This window comes from Miniopterus schreibersii, assembly GCF_964146895.1.
Source record: "Miniopterus schreibersii genome assembly, chromosome: 13".
NCBI classification, from domain to species: domain Eukaryota; kingdom Metazoa; phylum Chordata; class Mammalia; order Chiroptera; family Miniopteridae; genus Miniopterus; species Miniopterus schreibersii.
In genome coordinates this window covers 38,624,918-38,644,735 of record NC_138113.1, presented here as the reverse complement: position 1 = coordinate 38,644,735, position 19,818 = coordinate 38,624,918, and the positions used below count along the sequence as shown (strand labels likewise).

Below are 19,818 nucleotides of genomic sequence, written 5' to 3'. Positions count from 1 at the left end.
TTATCTTTATGGACATTTGTGTACAAGTTTTTGTGGACATAATGTTTCATTTTTCTTGGATATATACATAGGGTTTAAATTGCTGGGTCATGTGGCACTCTACTTTTTGTGAAAATGCCAAACCGTTTTCCATAGGAGCTGTACAATTTTACATTGCTACCGGCATATGTGAAGGTTCCAATTTTCGTATCCTTGTTGATATTTTTTATTGTTTCTGGTTTTGATTATAGCCATTCTAGTGGTTCTGAAGTCATATCTCATTATGGTTTTGATTTGTGTTTTCCTAATGATTAATGGTGTTATACATTCAACATTATGAAGATTTGCATTTATGTTTTCTTTGAGGAGTTTTTAGATCTTTGTTCCACTTTGAGTTAATTTTTGTATATGTTGTGAGGTAGGGGTCCAACTCCATTCCTTTCATGTTGATATCCAGCTGTCTCAGCGCCATTTTTTGAAAAGATTATTCTTTCCCCCCATTCTGTTGTTTTGGCACCCTTATAAAAAATTAGTTGTCTATATAAAATGTATGGGTACTGCTACTCAAAGGACTTTGTGCCAGAATGAAAATCAATGAACTGTTTTTCTCATAGGTTAAAGTCTCACTAGGAAAAGAAAAAAGTTAGCTTAGTGACTTGATTGATTTATATCCTGGAACAAGATTTATGTCCTTACGGTCTGGTAATAGTTTACTAACCAGCAGATGTTTGTGGACCACATTTTGAACAGCACTGCTCTGAATCTTGGCTATGTTAAGTGCCACTGACAAGGAGCATCCCAGGCCCTATCCCAAAACCACTGGATTAGAATCTGTTTTTAAACAGAATTCTCAGCTGATTCATATGCATATTAAAGTTTTACCACACTACTTAGAATCAGACTCTAAAGGACTTTAAAGATCTATTTAGAAAGTACAGGATTAATTAATGAATAAGACTTGGGAAAGGGAGTGTACATTTGAGTATAGACAGGAGAATATCTAGGACTTATTATGTAGCAAAACCCACAAGGGCCCCATACCTTGGCCTTCAATAGAACTCCAGGACCACCCCAGATATCAGAGTTGTTTTTTTACTACTACTCTGGACTTGATAGTTTTTGTTTGCCTGTGAATAACTCCCTGAAGAGAGTTATAAAGGAAATTTAGAATTATAGAGAAAAAAGGGGGAAGGAAGAGTAAGGCAGAAGACTCTTTAACAAAGCAACTTTGAGAGAGAGAAACTAATTTCTGGCCTTAGAACTGCTTTTCTTCATGTTTTAAATTAAGAAAAAGCTGAAATTTGGTTAAGAGGGCCTGTGCAACCATGATGTGATTCTAGAAGTAGGCAGCAGTAATGGTGACTCATAAAATCAGAAAAAGTTGAATATTTGAATGGAGGACCAAAGGGGTTAATATACCTCTTTGGAAACTTACTATATACAAATGCAAGCACTATGAGAATCAGGAATTTGCAGGTATCATGCTGACATTGCAAGGAAAGGTGGCTTAAGCAAATGATATATAGGGGAATTAGTTATATGCAATACTCATTTTTACTATTTTGAGGTGAGTGATATTATTGATATGGTATTTAGAATGCTATTTTCTTTGTTTGCTTGAACATCAAGGTTTTTAGAGATGAATTTAGGAATTGAATCCTTTGTTTTCTTATAAGGCCTTAAGGTTCTTAAGTAGGAATTCTGCTACAGAATTGTGAAGCCAGGGACAGAACACTGTTCTGTGCTATAAGCATCATTAATTAGGATCCCAGATAAACTTGAAATCTGTAATAATCTATAGGATCTAGGTTGAAGGGCTGAATTTCAAATGCTAGCTTTTGTGTGTTTATGAAAAAGTTTTTCAGCACTTCAAGCTGTTAAATATGAAAGTTAATGAGCTAACTATAAGCCACGTTAGATATATATTTAATAAAGTAGGTTTTCTAATGACATATTTGTCAGTGCTTTATTACTCTTATTTAATGTTAATTTAAAAATAAAGTTTGAAATGACAACACAATCTCTTTAGACTTATCACCATTTAAATCATGTAATATAAACTGATCTATAGTTAACTGAATATTCCCCACTCCCCTAAAACTCAGGTTTTGACTTACCTTCACCATATAGACTTTTATTTCAATACTCCAAATGCTAGTTGTAGCCAAAGGCATCAACAAATCTTCCCCACATCCTGCTTTTTCCTGTGTAAACAGGTGGTAACTGAGATTGCCCGACTCACCAAATGTGGATTCCATCCCATACCTCTACATCCAATCTGTTCTGTAAGCCTGGGGCTGGTCTTTTAACTAAAGGCAGGGAAAGCTGGGACATCTTCTGGCCTGTGGCTGCTGGGAACTGATGCCACTGTACTGTAAATGCAAGTCAGTCTCAATTTGCAGTAAGATTTTTCTCTTGACCTTTTCTACATTTCACAACTATTCAGACAAGTCTTCATCACTCATAAACCAGTGATGTTTTACTCTAAAATCTGAGATGTTGCTGCATCATCAAGTCATTAAGAGTCATGGTTTCCTTCCAACGAGGTGGTCTTTTCTGGTGGATATATCTCAGAATCTCTGCAGAAGACAAAATGAACAGGAATTGGGGCTTGAACTTATCAGCAAACATCTTGGCAAGCTGTTCTAGGATGCCATCTGCAGATGTTAATTATCTAGTTTGGGTCCTGCAGTAGCTCTTAACCTCCTCTTGGCTCTACCACATGCTTTTAATCTTCCTTGTAGATTCTTTATTATTCCTCTTGGGGTGATACAAAGTCACAGGCAACATTGCTGATTCTTTTTCAAACAGTTAAATGTAGAAATATTAAGTCTTTCATTCTTTCTTGTGGACATTTGGAGGACATGATTTTCTGCCCAGTTTTTTCTATTTCCAGGACTGCATAAATGGAAGCAAGTTCTACAAGAGTTGATAATACTGAAAAGCAGAGGGAATTATGGTCCTGTGAAACAGGAGTCCTGAAATCACTTTCTGTTTGGAGAAACTTGAACTCTAGAGACTGCTTTTCTGCCTCATTATCTCCCTTGTTGGTTATATCCAAAGTAGTTGTTCTAAGACTTTTCTCTCATCAAGCTTCTTTCTCATTCCCTCACACTTGAAGATAATTTTGCTTTCTACTGAAAACAGTAGATATGAGCTCACTCAAATTTTCTTTTTCCCCAGCCTTCAACCAATATTCATATCCATTCTTATTTCCTTCCCACTTGCCAGGAAAGAAATGTCTTCCTAAGACAGTCCCTGTAACAGTGCTCTGAATCCCCACCTCTTCTACCTTTGGGACTTTGTTCCATCAATTATTGCAGCCTTAGAGCTTTCTTTCCCTGGCTCCTTCCACTCTTCATTGTTCAATTCTCTTCCTCCCTAAAAATTCTTTTCCTCAATACTGCTTCTCTCTTCAGCACAAAATGTTCTGAAAGAGTAATCTATAATTGCTGGCTCTACATATTCAATTCCCATTCTTTGCAAGTCCCATTTCATTCTCACCTCCATTTCATCCCCTCCCTGAAACTGTTCTTGCATGGATCTCCAGCAACTTCCCTATTGCCGATTGCAGTGGTCACATTTCTACCTTTGATCTACCTTCTGAGGCAATAGAAGGTAGATCACTCAGAGGCAATCTTTCACTCAGAGGAAAGTTCTAATGAGTTTTAACTTTGATACTCAGGGTTTAGTTGTGTTCATTTGATATTGTGAGGCTGCTTCTTATTAGGGTATGTGGTTCCAGATTGAAAGAGACTTTATTACTTTAAACAGTGGAATCTCCAGTTAGTGTGATGATAGTTACTATTCTGTGGTCCAAACTACCAAATTTGTATGGTGATTCTTACAGAATCACATATTTTCCACATCCTCCCTTTCACTTTTTATTAAACCAAAGTAAACTAATTTATTAAAATTAGTTAATAATGTATCTGTGCAAAAATCCTATCACCCAGCTGGCTCACTTTTTGCTCATTAATGACCTTGGATTGTGAACATCATCGTTACACAGATTTATTTGCCTTTATGGATATTAAAATAACCGTACCAGGGTGAGAGGCACCTTCTAGTGCCTCACTGGGTCCTGACACAAAATTAATTCCACAAGCAGCCCTGGGAGGTCATATGCAGTTCCAGCCAGAGAGGTGGAAACATGACCCATCTTATTTATATCCCAGCTGGTTGGCTTGAAAGGCTTAATTACAAGCAAAATGCTTAGGTCTGGATGCCACTCTAGTCTCTGCAGAACTTTGTAAAACAGTTGTTCTTATACAGTTTCTAAAGGGAGAAAAACAGTATGACCAGTTTAAAAGTCAAGGTGAATTCACTTGTGTCCCTACAATGAGGAAAAAAAACATCAGTTTTACTTTTCTGAATTAAAAATTCACATGTTTAAATAGTTCATACCGTTTCTCTCCTCTTAGCCCCTCTGCAGTGTTTCTGGAGATGTGAGTCTTTGCTTCTGGTTTCCATGGATCACTAATGCAGTGAGCAAGTAGTCACCCTGTGTCCATTTGGTTCTAGAATTTAGTTCAGGAGAATGCTATGGTTTAGCAGGCTTTTAGAATTGCTGTTCAAGATCTGGCCATGAATCTCAGAGACCACTGGGAATCTTGACCCTGCTCCCTAGTCTCTGTGTATTTAAATGATCTGGGCTAAGAGAACTGATTGGCTCATTGCGTCTCTGTCGGTGTCTGTAACTGATAATATTTCAACTTTTCTTTACAGAGGGACTTGTCAGGACACAAGAACATTGTGGGTTACATTGATTCTAGTATCAACAATGTGAGTAGTGGTGATGTATGGGAAGTGCTCATTCTGATGGACTTCTGTAGGGGTGAGTATACGAACCATACCTTAAGCTTTCATTTCACTAGCACTTGTATTGTCAGGTGGTTGCTTCAGTAATTACACTGTACCCTAATGTATATGTTGTTCTGGTTTTAAAGATTGGAAAACTCAGAGGTTAAAAGATACAGAGTCTGCTGTTGCCTCTTGGTTATTCTGATAATGGCAACGGTCAGTGGTACAAACAGTTCAAAGCGGTGGATAATACAAAACTCCATTTTTTTAGGTTTAGGAAGGTTTGGTGCTTGTATATGAATGAGAATGTATCAGAATGAGAATGAATGTGTTCTTTGTGATGCTTTAAAACAAATGATGAAGGCACATAATAAAGGCCCAACTCCAGATGGACTAAAGAAACAATTCAGCTTCCTCACTCCCTCATTCATGTGTTCTGTTCTCCACTCACACCACCATCCTTGTTATGGGGTAAAAGAATCCTTTTTGTGTAATGCAAATGACCCTCCTCCCCTTGCTCCAGAGCTATAATTGCCAGGAATGTTACATTTTAACTATGCTGGAGTTAAGTAGTAGAAAGCATGGAGTTTCAAGCAATATTTATATTGGGAATTCCAGACTGTAGCATGAATTTATTCAGAGTCAACTGCATTTCCTACAACCATTGTTTGGAAGTTTGACTTTTTTTGGCCTAAGCAGCTGCCACTTAGAAGCTTGGGTCACTGTCTCACTCTTTTGTAATCACCCTTACTTCCACTAACATTTTCCTTGCCTTAAGATACTGTCCATAAACTAAATATGTTGCTAATCCCAAAAATGTGATGTTAACCATTAATTTCAGCCTTTACTATGATACCTGTTCACCTGATTTTTAAAATACTACCAAATTTGAACTTGATAGTTTGTTTCCTCCTGCCCGTTCCTTTTTGAACAGTAAAATGTTTAGAGATGAGGCAGTAGGAGCGCCCAGGGATCCGGCTAATTTTATAAATGAAGCCATTAGGGTTTTGGTCCTGGAGAATAAATGTTGGTGTAGCATTTCTATAGACCAGGCAGCAAGTAGTGAAGCCAGGGAGACCAGGCTGTTCCGAAGTACAGACTATAAAGCTGTCTTCTTCCTTCTCCTGAGGGCCGTTGTGCAATTGGATTCTTACTAAAAAATATGGCAAGTTGAACCTGTGGCCTTGTCTCGTACACAGCAGGGACAGTATAACTAGGCAACTAGAGCAGGACCATATTGCCAGTTCTACTACTAATCTTGAAGACATAATGAGGGCAGCTCATGTCTGGGGTGCTTTATAAAATAAGAAAACTTTTTGATACATTACAGAAAGCACTAGATTCTACAAAAACAAATCCTATGCTGGGAATCAAGACAGCTGGGTTTTAGTCCCAGCTCAACAAGTGATCAGCTCTGTTACCTTTACATCCAGACTGCTGCTTTGTGGAGAGCTATTCATTCTCTTAGGTAAGTGACGAGTCTGAATGTTTATAATCTTTCCTTTGCTCTGCACCCATCTTAGGAGGCCAGGTGGTCAACCTGATGAACCAGCGCCTGCAAACAGGTTTTACAGAGAACGAAGTGCTTCAGATATTTTGTGACACCTGTGAAGCTGTTGCCCGACTCCATCAGTGCAAAACTCCTATTATTCACCGTGACCTGAAGGTAACAGGTCGCACTCTTTCTTTCTTTGTTCGTACAGAGTATTCTCTGTCTGCCCCAAGGATGCGGTACATACTAGGGGGATGTGAGAGAAGTTTAAGACATGGTCCCAAATTCTGAGCTTGCGTTCTGTTTGGGGAGAGAAAATGCAAAAGAAGAAAAGATATAACTGTACACTATCAGTTCTATTACTTAAGTAGTTTTCAGAAATTCTTCATAATCATCAAATGCTTGGACACATATTGTTTTTGTTTTCCCCGATACACTCCCAAATTCACTTTTCCAGGGTCATGAAAAGTAATATCTAATTTAAATAGTTTATAAACAATGATACTTGGTCTTTAAAGTCTATTTCCTATTTTGCAAAAATCTATTGATTGATTACTTTTAAAATTTGTCCTACTAATTACCATCCCCTTGCACCAGGCCTTTCATATTGTAGTCGCTTGACAATGTTTGTTGAATGGAATTGGCACCCGGTTAGGATTCACTAGCATTTATGGAGCATCAGCTGTGTGCCATGTACTCTACTTGACACTTTTTGTACACTGTCTGTTTGGAGGGAGACATTCTTTTTTACTCTTTATTGTTGAGGAAACTCAGGAGCAGAGAGGTTATGTGACTTGCCTAAGGCCATATAACTAGGAAGGAATAGTATCAGAATTTGAATTCAACTCTTTTGATTCTAAATTGCAGTTTCTTTTTATTATACCTGTGTTTTGAGAAATGTGCTTCAGGGCTAATAACTTACATCAGCATCCCCTAGTGTGCTTGTTAAATGCAGGTTGCTGGGTTCCACGTGAATCTATTGGGCAGTAATTTTGGTGGTAGTTTCAGGGAGGCCCAGGAATTCATATCTAATTAAGCACCTCAAGTGGTTATTGTATATTCTAAAGTATATTCTTTTGTATATTCAGCAGTATACCGGCATTTCTGTTTGGGCTTTTTTATTTAAGCTTTTTAAAAAATTGACACATAGTTCACATACCATAAAATCCACTCTTTTAAAGTGTACAATTCAATGGCTTTTAGTATATTTACAAGGCTGTGCAACCATCCCTCTGTCTAATTTCAGAACATTTCATTACCACAAAAAGAAATCCTGTATCCATTAGCAATCATTCTTCATTCCCCAGTGCTCTAGCCCTGGGCAACCACTAATCTACTTTCTATTGCCTGTTCTGGACATTTCATGTAAATGGGCTCATACAATATATGACCTCTTGTATCTGACTTCTTTTACCTAGAATAATGTTTTCAAGGTTCATCTGTGTTGTAGCATGTATTCGTACTTCTTTCCTTTTCATGGCAGAATATTCCATTGTGTGGCGATATCACATTTTACTTACCCATTCATTAGCTGACAGACAGTTGAATTGTTTCTACTTTGGCTACTATGAATAAAGCTGTGATGAATAATACCATGTACTAGTGTTTATGTAGGCGTATGTTTTTAGTTCTGTTGTGTGTATACCTAGGTGTGGAATTGCCTAGTCATACGGTAACTATGCTTAACTTTTTGACTAATTGCCAAACTGTTTTCTAAAGTGGCTGCACCATTTTACATCTTCTCACAATATACGAGGGCTCCAAATCCTCCACATCCCCACCAATATTTGTTACTGTCTTTTATTTTAGCCATTTGTGGTGGGTGTGAAGTGGTCCATACATACTAGCATTTCTGTACTAAAGCAATTAGCTTTCAAGAATACAGGTATATACCTCCAAATTCTCCAGTGTATCTCTGCCTGCAGTCAGCCCTTTTTCTGAGTAGAAAAAGGAGGTTACATCTCAGTAAATATTATGAGCATAACATAGTATGAGTACATAATTCTGTACAAATATAATATGGCTCCTGCTCTCAAGATGTTTAAAGTATTGGTGAGAGGACATAATTTAAATATTTAGACTTGAAATAGATATAGGTGAAATACAAAACTTCATAGAACGAAGTGATGAATAGATGAAAATCAGGTGGCTCAACATATGATCAGATAGTGAGATCAAGGAAGTAGTGCTTGGAATCTTCTAGAAAAGTGGGATTTTGAAGTACTAGTGGGAAATGGGTGGTCACAGAGAGCATGAAGGACATTTCAGGCAGAGAACGGAACCTGAGAGCTGCCTAGAAAAGGGAACCGCAAGGCATTTGAGGATGGAGAGTTAGTTAAGGGCCCAGTACATAGCAGGTTGCAGACCAGGCTAGAGGCCACTGCTCTGAGTATATATTGACATTTTACTCAATTGTTGCCTTTAATGATGAGTGAAATCCTTAGGCCCATTGGCATATCTTTCAAAATAGCAGTGGTACCAACATTTTAGGAGCTGACCTCTGTCCCTGTTGCCTGCCTTGGAGAAGAGTTTATGAGGGGCAAAAAAATGGGAGAGAAGCGTAGCTGGACAACACCAGTGCTGGCTTGTGAGTGTGGGAACTTTTTTCTGTGGCCTCTATGCGCTCCGGCCTCTCTGGAGCCCCATTCTCTCCTCATGTCAGATGGAGTTCAATTTCATATTGGAACTTGGATTCTGTAGCACTCACAGTGTGACTTGTACCCATGGAATTGTAAGTGCTGTGAGAGATGAACATGTCAGTGTCCTTCATCTTGCCCGATGCAGGTGGCCAGTAGTGGTTCAGGGGACTTCGTTTCCCTTTCTCCTCTACCTTGGAACAGGGAATGTAAATAGGGGCCCCTAGGAGGAGGTCTCTGTTGTGATTGATTGTGATTGTGATTGTGATTGTGATTGTTCTAGAGGAATCCTGTTGCTGTTGCTTTTAGTCGTTGACTCCTGGTTGTTCTGATTGAAGCTTTTCACAACTCCCCAAATCTTACAGTTGGTGCCATCTAAATGCTTTTTCATTAGCATGTTAGATTTTGTTGATTCCTACTAGTATGTGCACAGTGGGCAGTCACATTTGCCAGCCACGCTGCCAACTTCCTGATGCATGAGTAGTGTCCCCGTATACCTCTTGTTGGCCTTGGCTGTGTCTTGTTTGCCCTGGCTGTGTCATTTATCACATTCCCTGGGCCACTCTGAGCTCATCACTGCTAGAACCAGCCACTGCGGTCCTAGTAGTAGCCAGAGCCAAGAAGTTCATTATTCTCCTGCTGCCCAGAGAAGGCGCTGGTTGCTGGTCTTCTGATTGCTTCTCTGCAAGCAGGAGTTCCATTTGGTGAGGAGGTACCACTGTGAATAAAAGGGGGACACCGGAAAGAGCACAGGCCAGGCCAGCTGTGGACCCCCCTGTTGAGTCAGTGCCCCCCTGAGTGGGCACTGCTTGTTCACCTGCAGAACCAAGAAAAACCCCTCTTGTTCTGCCGGGTCTTTCTTCCAAATTACATAAAGGAGATGCACTGAATGGTCCTGGTCCTTAAGCAGCTTATGTTCTAAAAATAACCGTAACAGAAGTTCTGTTCTTTATTGAAGATCCTTCCTCAAATACATTATTTTAACATATTAATTATATCCCCCATTTTAAAGTTTTTATTTCTCTGAGGAAAAATAAAGATTATTACAGATAATGGGGTCGTAGACCTGGGAAGGACACCTAGACCAGCCCTTTCCTTTGCCCAATCAGGTGACCTCTGTCCAGAAAGACTGTGACCTGTACAGCTAATTCAGTGATCAAACCAGAACAGAGGCTGAGGTTTTTTACTCCCATTTTGGTTTGTGTGTGTTTGCTTTTGCTGTATTGTACCATGCTGTTTTCCCCGGCACTTAAGGATTAAGACTTAAGTGCATTCAGATTGAAAAAGTCACGAATGTCTTATCAGAAAAGAGATTTAGATCTCATGAAGTACAATAGGCTGAAGATTTTTGTCCTATTTCTAGAATCACAGGTTTGAAAACCCACATTAATCTAATCCTCCAGAATTTCTAGTGGTAATAAATCCTGTGACTGAAATGTCTGAAGGCCTTATCTGTTTGAAATAATGTCAAGATGAAGAGGTCAGTAGGAGGTGGCTTTCGAGACCTTTTAGCTCAAGTTATAAGCAGAGTTTGAGAGTGACAACTTTAATAACACTCTTAAGCCAATGGGTTGGGAAGTAAGGTCAGCAGTAGTCATCTCTCAGAGCTGAAGGACTTGAGGATTGTAAGCAATGGTAACCAACGTTAGGCTTACAGCCTAAAAGGGGCATTGCCAAAAACAAAGTCACTACACAAATCCTCCGAAGTTTTCAGAAGATGGTGTCAATATCCAGTCGGTTCTCTTCCTTCCTAACTCATTTAATTTGCCCTGGCCCTAGTGTAGACCTGGCTCTGTTCACCTCACACCTGGACAATTGCACCTGCCCTCGTTGTCTCCTTTCTTTTTCCCCCCTCATCTGTCACCATGCTAACCTTCCTAAAACACTTTTCATCTGCTGCTGACTGCTAAAAATGTTGAGTGGCTCCCCAGTGTCCTTCTTCAGTTTGCCCTCTGTCTGCTTCTCTGGTCTTCTCTCCTTCTGCTCCCATCTCTTTCTCCAGTCTGAACTGCCCGAGTTCCTTAATTGCATAATGCACACCAGTGCAGTGGGTGATGGTGTAATCCCAGCAGTCAGGCAGCCTGAGCCCACGTCCTGCTCTTCCAGTCTTGTGACCTCAGGTATGTTAGAAATGGACTCTGTTTTCTCATCTGTTAAGTGACTTTGTAAGAATTTCATGAAATATTAGAAGTGAAAGTGCACGGGGCAGTGTCTAGTACATAGTAAGTGCTATTAGTTGCTGATGCCATTTTGTTATCTCTCCTGCCTGTGTGCCTTTGTTCCTGTTACTAGTTTCACTATCTAAGGCCTTCACTCCTCCAGGGCCCAGCCTTATCTCATCTCCCCACTATTGGAGCGCTGGCCCATAATGTGTCCAGCCCCATGTTTCCAGTTTTCTTTGCACTGCCAATGACCAGCACAGTGCTGTTCTAGCCTCCATGGTCTCCTCTGTGCCTCAGGCACCTCAAGCCTGCTCCCCTCTCAGGACCTTCGTGCTGGCTGCTCTCTGCTTGGAGTGCGCCTCCCTCGGGTGGCCCACGGCCGCTCCCTTCTTCATTTTCGTCTCTGCTTCCCTCATCAGAGTGACCTTCCCTGACTGCTAGTTACAGTAGCATCCCTCTTCACCTGATGTATACTGGACCTGCTGGGGGTTTTCCTGACATTTGTCACCACCACGCACTTATTTCCTTATTGTCCTCAGTTGGACACTAAGCTCCACGAGAGGATGTACTTTGGTTTTCCCAGCCTTATTCCCACAACCTAGAAAAGTCCTCGGCACGTAGTACGAGTTCAAATATGTTTCTCTAATAGATGAATGGCAATAACAAGGTGCATTTATGTAGGGAGACTGAGTTTGCCTTCATGTACATTCTCTTACGTGCTTCGTAACAACAGTGATGAAATATCAGCTTTCCTTTGCAGATGAGAAACAAGCCCAAAGAGCCTTAAAGATTTGTCCAAGGTCAGACATCTAAAATAGCCCCCGAGGTCTGCTCAACCCCACGTCCAGGGTGATGCCACACACTGTGCTCTGTGTTAAGCATTTGGGTGCTGATGGCGGTGCTGATGATGGAGAGTAGCAGGCGGCCTGAGCTTGGAGGTTGTCACAGGTGTGACAAGGCACGGGGACAGACCGCTGCCCAATGAGTTCACCTTCCTAATCTCATTTGATTCTCCTTGCAAAGTAGCAGAGCAGGGATTATTGTTTTTGCCTGCATTGATATTTCTGTGGTATTGATAAGCTTTCTCTGCATTGATATTTCTGGCTGTCTTGTCTACTTCTGTACACATCCTTATTATTTAACTGGTTTCCCTAAAATATAGTTTTATACAATGTTATCTGTGCAAGGGAGGGAGGCAAGCTGAGGTGAGTCAGATTGGATATAGTGTAACTCCTGAGTGCTGCCACTTTGCAGCTAACTAGATATATCAACCTAGTTTTTAAGGGGGCCGGGGGAACACCCCAATGTGCCTTTATTTTGTCCTTTGTCTACTTAGTTCTCCCCCTACCCAGCAGTGATTTTGATCCTTCGAACTACCTTGTTTGCATTTTGATGTGAATTAACTTTTCAGTTTTCTAAATTATACATTCCAGCATTAGAAGTATGGAAACTGATTTGGGAAGGGACTGCACACATCTAGTAGGAGAGGTATGGTTTCACATGAGCCCTGTAAAATACATGAGGCCAGGAAAGAAGATCTTTTACAGAATGATGCTGTATAAGGGATCTCCAGGTACCTATGTGTGAAAAATACTAGACCAGATATAATTATAGACCAGTGGTTGGCAAACTTTTCTGCAAGGGCCAGATAGTAAAATTTTAGGCTTGTCAGCCAAATAGTCTCTATTTCAACTGCTCAGCTCTGTTACTGGAGCTTGAGAACAGCCATAGACTAGAGGATGGGAAACAGGTTGGCTTGGCATAAAGGTCTTACTTTGTTGACCCCTCCTAGAGACAGTAAGTTCTGTAGATTTTGTAGGGTAGCCTGGAAGGTTTTACTGAGGAATTAGGACTTGAGCAAAGATCTGAAGAATGGCTGGGATTTGACTGGTGGAGAGGGAGCAATTGAATAAAAGGACAAACTAGGCAATAATGGCATGCTTAAGAGACATTGAGCAAATCATCCTGACCAGAATTTGTATACTTGGTTCTCATTGACTAGATTCCTGTTATAGGGGCATTTCTCAACCTAAAGAACTAAGATAGCCCTGTTCTTTAGAGGGTATTCAGTACATCGGGTGAGTGTAGTCATCTCCCCTACCACGGTTGGAGGGTGGAGCGGGATCCTTGAGTAATTGCTGTGCTTCTAACATGCTTTCTGCCTATCCCTTGGGGATTTAGATTGCCTAGTTTCACCTCCTGGCTTTATCACTGTGAGTCTCACTTTCCCATCTGTAAATGGGGATATTACTATATTGTTATTGTGAGGATTGAGCAAGATAATCTATGTAAAATGCTGAGTACAGTGGTACTCATAATAGTAAAGGTCAGTAAATGGTAGCTGTTGTTTTTATAATCTCTAAATTAGATTGGAAATATTAGTGTTGCTTTGTTGGAATTATTTTAGATTCTTAAAGTGTGTATATGTTCAGGACGGTTTGACTGTTACATTTTGTATAACTAGATTAAACTGATGAACTTTATAAAAAAGCTATAGATGGTGGAAATATTTGCCTATCTAGCCTTGTCTGTGGGGAACTAGTCTCCCCTAAGAATTCTTAATCACAAGAGCAGAGCATATCCACTCAAGTTGATGGCCATAGTTCACACTGCCTGTGTGGCTAAAAATCTCAAAGTCAAAGTTCTAGATTAAAGTGATTATAGGTTATTAGTGCCCCACACGCACAAGTTATCCTTTATGGAAGAATAATAGACTTTATACTCAGGCCTCAAAGGCTTCCCACAGATGAATCCAGGGAGGATGAGTCAAAAAACAATGACAAGACCCTGTACAACATCACCATGAGTGAGACTCAGTAGGAATAAGAAACAATAGACTATATATAAATCAGTTTGCAGCAAAAACTTTAGGTATTGGATTTGCAGATACAGACTATAAAATAAACATTTTTATAATATATAATTTTTATAAGAATTAAAGTGTAGAAACAAGAGACTATCATAACTGACCAAATATTTTTAAAATAACTAGTAGTAATAGTAGGGATTGGACATTTGTTGGCTCCTGTCTTGCTTCTGACAGACACAGACACACAGACACAGTATTGTGTGTTTCTGTTTTTTAGTTAATTCTATTCAGCCAAGATTTTCTGTACCAAGCCCTATGTTAGGCACTGGTAGAAAAGATTACAGATACCTGTGTTTGTCTTTAAGGAGCTTATAGTCTACTCTTGCCTTTGTTTTCCAAAGGTAATCAGTCTTCAAAAGGCTGAAGACAAAAGACAATGGAGACTACAGACTTACTGGTTTAACAAGATTTTTTTGGCTGCCATTTTACTGCCCACACATAGCCAGATCTGTCCTCTAGCATACCAGTCAACTAAATTTGTTACTGGTATTGGGGTTCTTGGGCTCCTCAAGATAGAAATTGAGAGGGAGCCCCAGAACAATTTCTAGTCAGATTTTATTCAGTTTATGCTCAAGCCCAAGGGAGATAGTCCCGAGAGAAACACTGTTTCAGGCTGCTCCTCCAACAGCTTGAGGGAGAGGCTTTAATTGGCGAGAGGGAATGGCTCATGTAAACCTTGAGCAGAGAGTGGAATTTTCTACGTGAGGATTGGAAAAACAAGGGGTTAGAAGAAAGATAAAATTCTGCAGTTTTTTTCAAGCAGGGAGTGGAGGGGTTGTTGACATTCTTTTCTGGGGCCAGGTGACATTCTTGTGGTGGGCTTATCTGGCTATCTGACATCCTTGGGATCCTGTTGAGGGGCAGCAGGGTGGCTCCAGCTCTGCTGTTTTTCTTCTTCTGGCCATCTGGTGTTCTTGGGATCCTGGCTCAGGTCCCTATGCGCTCTCAAATTCACCTATACCAAAAATTATGTCTTGAGTACAGTAGTGCTCACTGTTTTGGAGTTGTTATTTCACTGGCAGAATCCTTTGATACTAGGTTCTGGCCTTTGTAAGTCCCCTTCTACCCAGAACTGCCCAGAGAATTCATTTATAAAAAAACAAGGATGATAATTTAACAGGAGCACTGCACATTTGCCCATAGCCCTTTAATCACTTTGAGAAGCAACTAAAATATAGCAAATATTTATTAATTCTGAAAATCCTAGTCTCTTGTAGTAAAGAAATTAATGTATGTATTTACAAGGCCCAAGTGAAAGAATTGATATCAGGAAGAACAAAGTACTGAAGGAACAGAGGAAAGGAGTGATATTTGTCTGGGTGGGGCCCTAAGTAAGGCTTCAAAGAAGAGGTGACATTTAAACTGGAGTTTGAAAGAGGAGTGGGATTTTGATAGTTGGGTAAAGATGGGGATCATAGAGAGCATTCTAGACTGAAAGGAGAACAGAACAAAAGATGTAAAGGCTTGAAAGTATAAGGACTGTTTCTGCAGAGGTGAGAAATGTGGCTGGAAATAGAAAAATGAGACTCTTGTTTCTCCATGTGGAGTCGCCCCTTTTTGCCCCCTCCACTGTCATTTTCCCGTTACTGTGCATCTTGTTTTATTCCACTTGGGGTGACCCCTGTTGATATACTTGGAGGAGAATAGCTTTCCTGTGCACATTGATGGGATTATGAGAACTAAAATAATTTTATTTATGTGAATGAGAACCAGAATTTCATACACATTACTAAATGACATCGTGGAATGGATGGTTGGGAAATGTTTTTCAGGTTGAAAATATCCTCTTGCATGACCGAGGCCACTACGTCTTGTGTGACTTTGGAAGCGCCACCAACAAATTCCAGAATCCACAAACTGAAGGAGTGAATGCAGTAGAGGATGAGATTAAGAAGTAAGCTTTTTCTTCTTTCTTGGAGAACCAGCAGCTTGCAGCTTATGGATGAGAAGGTCAGGGTGGGAAGACAATGATGCTGGTCAGTTGCTCCTCTTCTTAGATAATCATGTTGGCAGTTGAGTTGTTTGATTTTTAGTGGAGGATGTGGAGGGGTTTACAATTATTGATCAGTAGAGTAAAATGAAGGACTCTTATAGCACTATATCAATGGGCCTATGGTCATTATACGTAGATATTTTGATTTATGTCACATAACCCTTAAAAAGCAGAATGGTGCACCATAGAAATATTGTGATGTTTTTAAGTGGGATCACAACACCCATGACATTATTAGTCAGTTGGCTGTGCTTTTACTGAATCCTAAATTGCTTTGTATTCCTTTCTTCTCGTAAGGAGCTTACCTGCAGTATAGGAGAGGGCTGAGTAGGGCTATTGAAGTCTCTACAGCTATTGAGTAACTGACTTTCAAGAGGACAAACTTCTTCGGTTATGTGACTCCAGTAAGAACCTGACCCATTTTTCCTGTTGTCCAGAGTGTTGGATTTTCACAGGCAACCACACTCACTATTACTACTACTGATAAGTCAGCAGTCTAGCATACCACTCGTATCCTGATCCTTTCTTTCCTTTCCTGCATCACTACCCTGGCAACCAAGCCTGGGGCAGGAAAACTCTTGGTCCAAGGCCCTAATGGACACCTAAACCACAGTACCCTCAGGGCTCTAGAAACTCAAGCAGCACAAGTCACATGCTTGGTAACATCGAGATACTCACTTTGAAGATTAGCTTCTGTTCCTTTTTTCTTGAGCCTGAGATAAGAGGAAAACTATTGTTTTAGCCCTAATCCAGCAGTGAAGATCCATCTACCTCCCACCCAAGCTGAGGCCCATTTTCTGCTATTCTCTAGCGTCCCAGCCAGTATTCTATCTCTGGCAAGCCACATTAAAAGGGATTACTATTTTTTAAAACATATCAGCAAAATATAGTATCAAACAACAGGGATTTATAGGAGAACATTTTGTTATTGAGGACCCAAGAAAAGTTGCTTTTAGAATTTATCTAATGCCATAGTGTCTGAGTCCCCACATGCTCTTAGATTAGGACTGCTGCTAGAGGGCCATAGGTGTGTACCATAGACAGCTTTTTATTTTATTTGCACTAATATTTCATACTCTCTTCTGCAGATTGCTCTTAGGGAACTCCAGTATACAGGGTATCCCCCCCAAAATACACACTTTTTTCTGGTAGCTCAATTGATGTTTCTTTCTTTTTAGGTTAATAGTTATTCAAAGTGTGTATACATTTTTGGGGGGACACCCTGTATATATTTAAAGTATTTCTGCTAACAATGGTCTTTAATTATATCATTGTTATATTTAACAGAAATTGAATCTCTTGATTGTAGATATACAACCCTGTCCTATCGAGCACCAGAAATGGTCAACCTGTACAGTGGCAAAATCATCACTACGAAGGCAGACATTTGGGTAGGTGTCAACTAATCTATCCACATCTCAAATACCAGCAGCGCTGACTATAATCTCCCAAGTTTAATCCAGACAGTGCCATAGCAAGAGTGGCCACTGTGCCATATCATTGTCTACTTTCCTCTCGGGGTTATTCTTAACTCGAGGTGATCAACCACTGCTTCTTTAAGCATGTGAAAGAAATTTACTTTAGAGCTCTGTGAGAATTATTCAAGTGACCTGCCCATTTTTATATGGTTGTCACATATGTATTACTAGTTCTTAAGAGCAAAACAGCTGAAATAATTGTTCTTTATTGGAGCTCAATTTGGTAATGATAGTAGAAATAATGTAACTCAGCAGCTTAAAAGTGGTCTTGGGTTCTAAATTCAAATTATTAACAGGTTAATAGTACATACTTTTGATATTTGCTGGTTAATGTGGATGGTGCCAATCTCTCTCAGTAGACCCATTTGCAGTTATGGTAAATGAACCACTAGTGGCAACCTGCTTTCTTTATTCTTTTAGGCTCTTGGATGTTTATTGTATAAATTATGCTACTTCACTTTGCCATTTGGGGAGAGTCAGGTGGCGATTTGTGATGGAAACTTCACAATTCCAGATAACTCTCGATATTCCCAAGACATGCACTGCTTAATTAGTAAGTATTTCAAGTTTCTAGTTTTCTATTTTTATCTCTTATCTTTAAGAGTGAATTGGAGGGTAAAGGGAGTGGTGGGTTGGATGCAAAGATAAAGAAGCCAGTCGATGATGGTCGATACTCAAATGTAATATAACAGTATCTAGTGAGAGTGGTGAGTTTGAGTTTTTGTGTGTTTTTTTGCTAGAAATCTAAACTCTCTTTTACACCTGAGCCAGCCACCTGAGCAGAAATGCTAACTATGCTTTGAGTGAAATAGTACTGCTCTGCTCTCTTGCAGTCTGTATGAAAGCGCTGGTACCAGAGGAGTCCAGCTGACTCATATCAAGTGATAAGAAATTCATCTTTGCGAAACTGAAAGCGGCTCAAATTAAAATGATTGCAGTGCATTGGATAGAGTGAATACATACTTAAGACTGTATAACTCTATGGAACTAGGTTTTTCCTCTCATTTAGGTTAATCACTGGATTTTGATAACAAGTATTTAAACTCAATGCTTTGTTTAAAATGTTGTTGTTTTTTGAATTCCCCACTTTTTTGCATCTCCATAGTAAGCATATGTATCAATGTTCATTAACCAGATGGTAGATCAAGTGATCTTTTATAAGCCCCTGTACTAATATACTAAAGAAACAGATTATTTTGTTATCTTTTTACATCAGTGAACACATGTAGCATCTAAATTTTAATCATTATGGTTTATAAACCCTGAGCAACACAGTTTGGGTCCTGGGTGGGGATGCTCTGGAGAAAAATAGAAGGCAATGTGGGCAGAGCATCTGACATTTTTTGAAGGCCTACTTGTACATCATTTATACCTCATTTAATTCTTAAAATCTCATACAATAAATGTAATTATCCCCATTATGCAAATGAGGGAACCAAAGCTGTGAAAGTATAGGTAACTTACCCAAGTTAACATAGTTAGTTTTTAAGTGACTGCCTGCCCCATTGTGCCAATTTTATCAATCAACCTCTTCCATTTGTTAACAAAAAAGTGAGGGAGGGTGTTCAAAGGAATGGAATGTAGCACTTAATGGTTATTGGGTTGTTTTCAAAGGTAAAGTGTTATGTCTATTCTAGAATTGCAGCTATTTAAATGGATTGGAAGGGAATGTGAAAAATGGCCCAATTTGATTGCAGAATGACTGCATTATTTTGGTAATAAATTTTTTCTTTTTAACATTTGTGCAGCAAATTCATATTAGGAAAAAAACCTCTTTATGAATGTCTATAACATGACATGTTTACTAAACTCTGATCTATTTTAGTTTACAAACTCTTTGAAGATTCTTTAGTCTCTAGTCCCCCTAAATTCACAGGTCTAAAATTAAATTTATTGCCATCTCCTCCCCGCTTTTACTCCCAATTCCCCTCTTCAATTTCTATTAATGGTGTCACCATTAAAGCCTGGATGACTGAAATTTAAGGTTTTCTTTGGATTTGCCTAGCAAGATAGGGGGAAAGAATATTTCCTAAGTGACATTAGTTCTTCTTTGGCGTTTCCTATTATCATTATATTCTCTCCATTCTCATCGTTGTCATGATAGTATATACAGACTCTGTTGGCTCATGCCTGTAGTAGTGGATTGCCCATAGCCTCTCCCTTCTTTCTTCAATCTATCAACACACCTTCACCACAAGATTAATCTTGTAAAATGCCACCCTATCGTGTGCCTGTTCAGTAAACTTCATGGCCACAGTAGGGTCCAGATTCTCAGTATGGCATTTAAGATTCTTTGTATTCTGGTTCCATGCCACCCACCCAGCCTTATTTCCCTGTGCTCTCTGACAAGGAAATCTGTGCCTTGGCCTCTGGCTTCTCTGTTTCCTTGTAACAAGGCATTTTTTG

General features: G+C 39.7%; 1 protein-coding gene across 7 annotated transcripts in view; it reads left to right on the top strand.

The window, feature by feature from the left end:
* The window catches only part of AAK1 (AP2 associated kinase 1), a 139,625-nt gene that overhangs the window by 68,715 nt on the left and 51,092 nt on the right, over positions 1 to 19,818 (top strand). For all 7 annotated transcript variants that reach the window (XM_081156685.1, XM_081156681.1, XM_081156684.1 and 4 more), the window contains 5 exons: positions 4,708 to 4,816; positions 6,306 to 6,448; positions 15,714 to 15,835; positions 17,244 to 17,325; positions 17,833 to 17,965. In XM_081156685.1, coding sequence (XP_081012811.1) covers positions 4,708 to 4,816; positions 6,306 to 6,448; positions 15,714 to 15,835; positions 17,244 to 17,325; positions 17,833 to 17,965 — 589 coding nt within the window. The remainder of the gene's footprint in view (positions 1 to 4,707; positions 4,817 to 6,305; positions 6,449 to 15,713; positions 15,836 to 17,243; positions 17,326 to 17,832; positions 17,966 to 19,818) is intronic.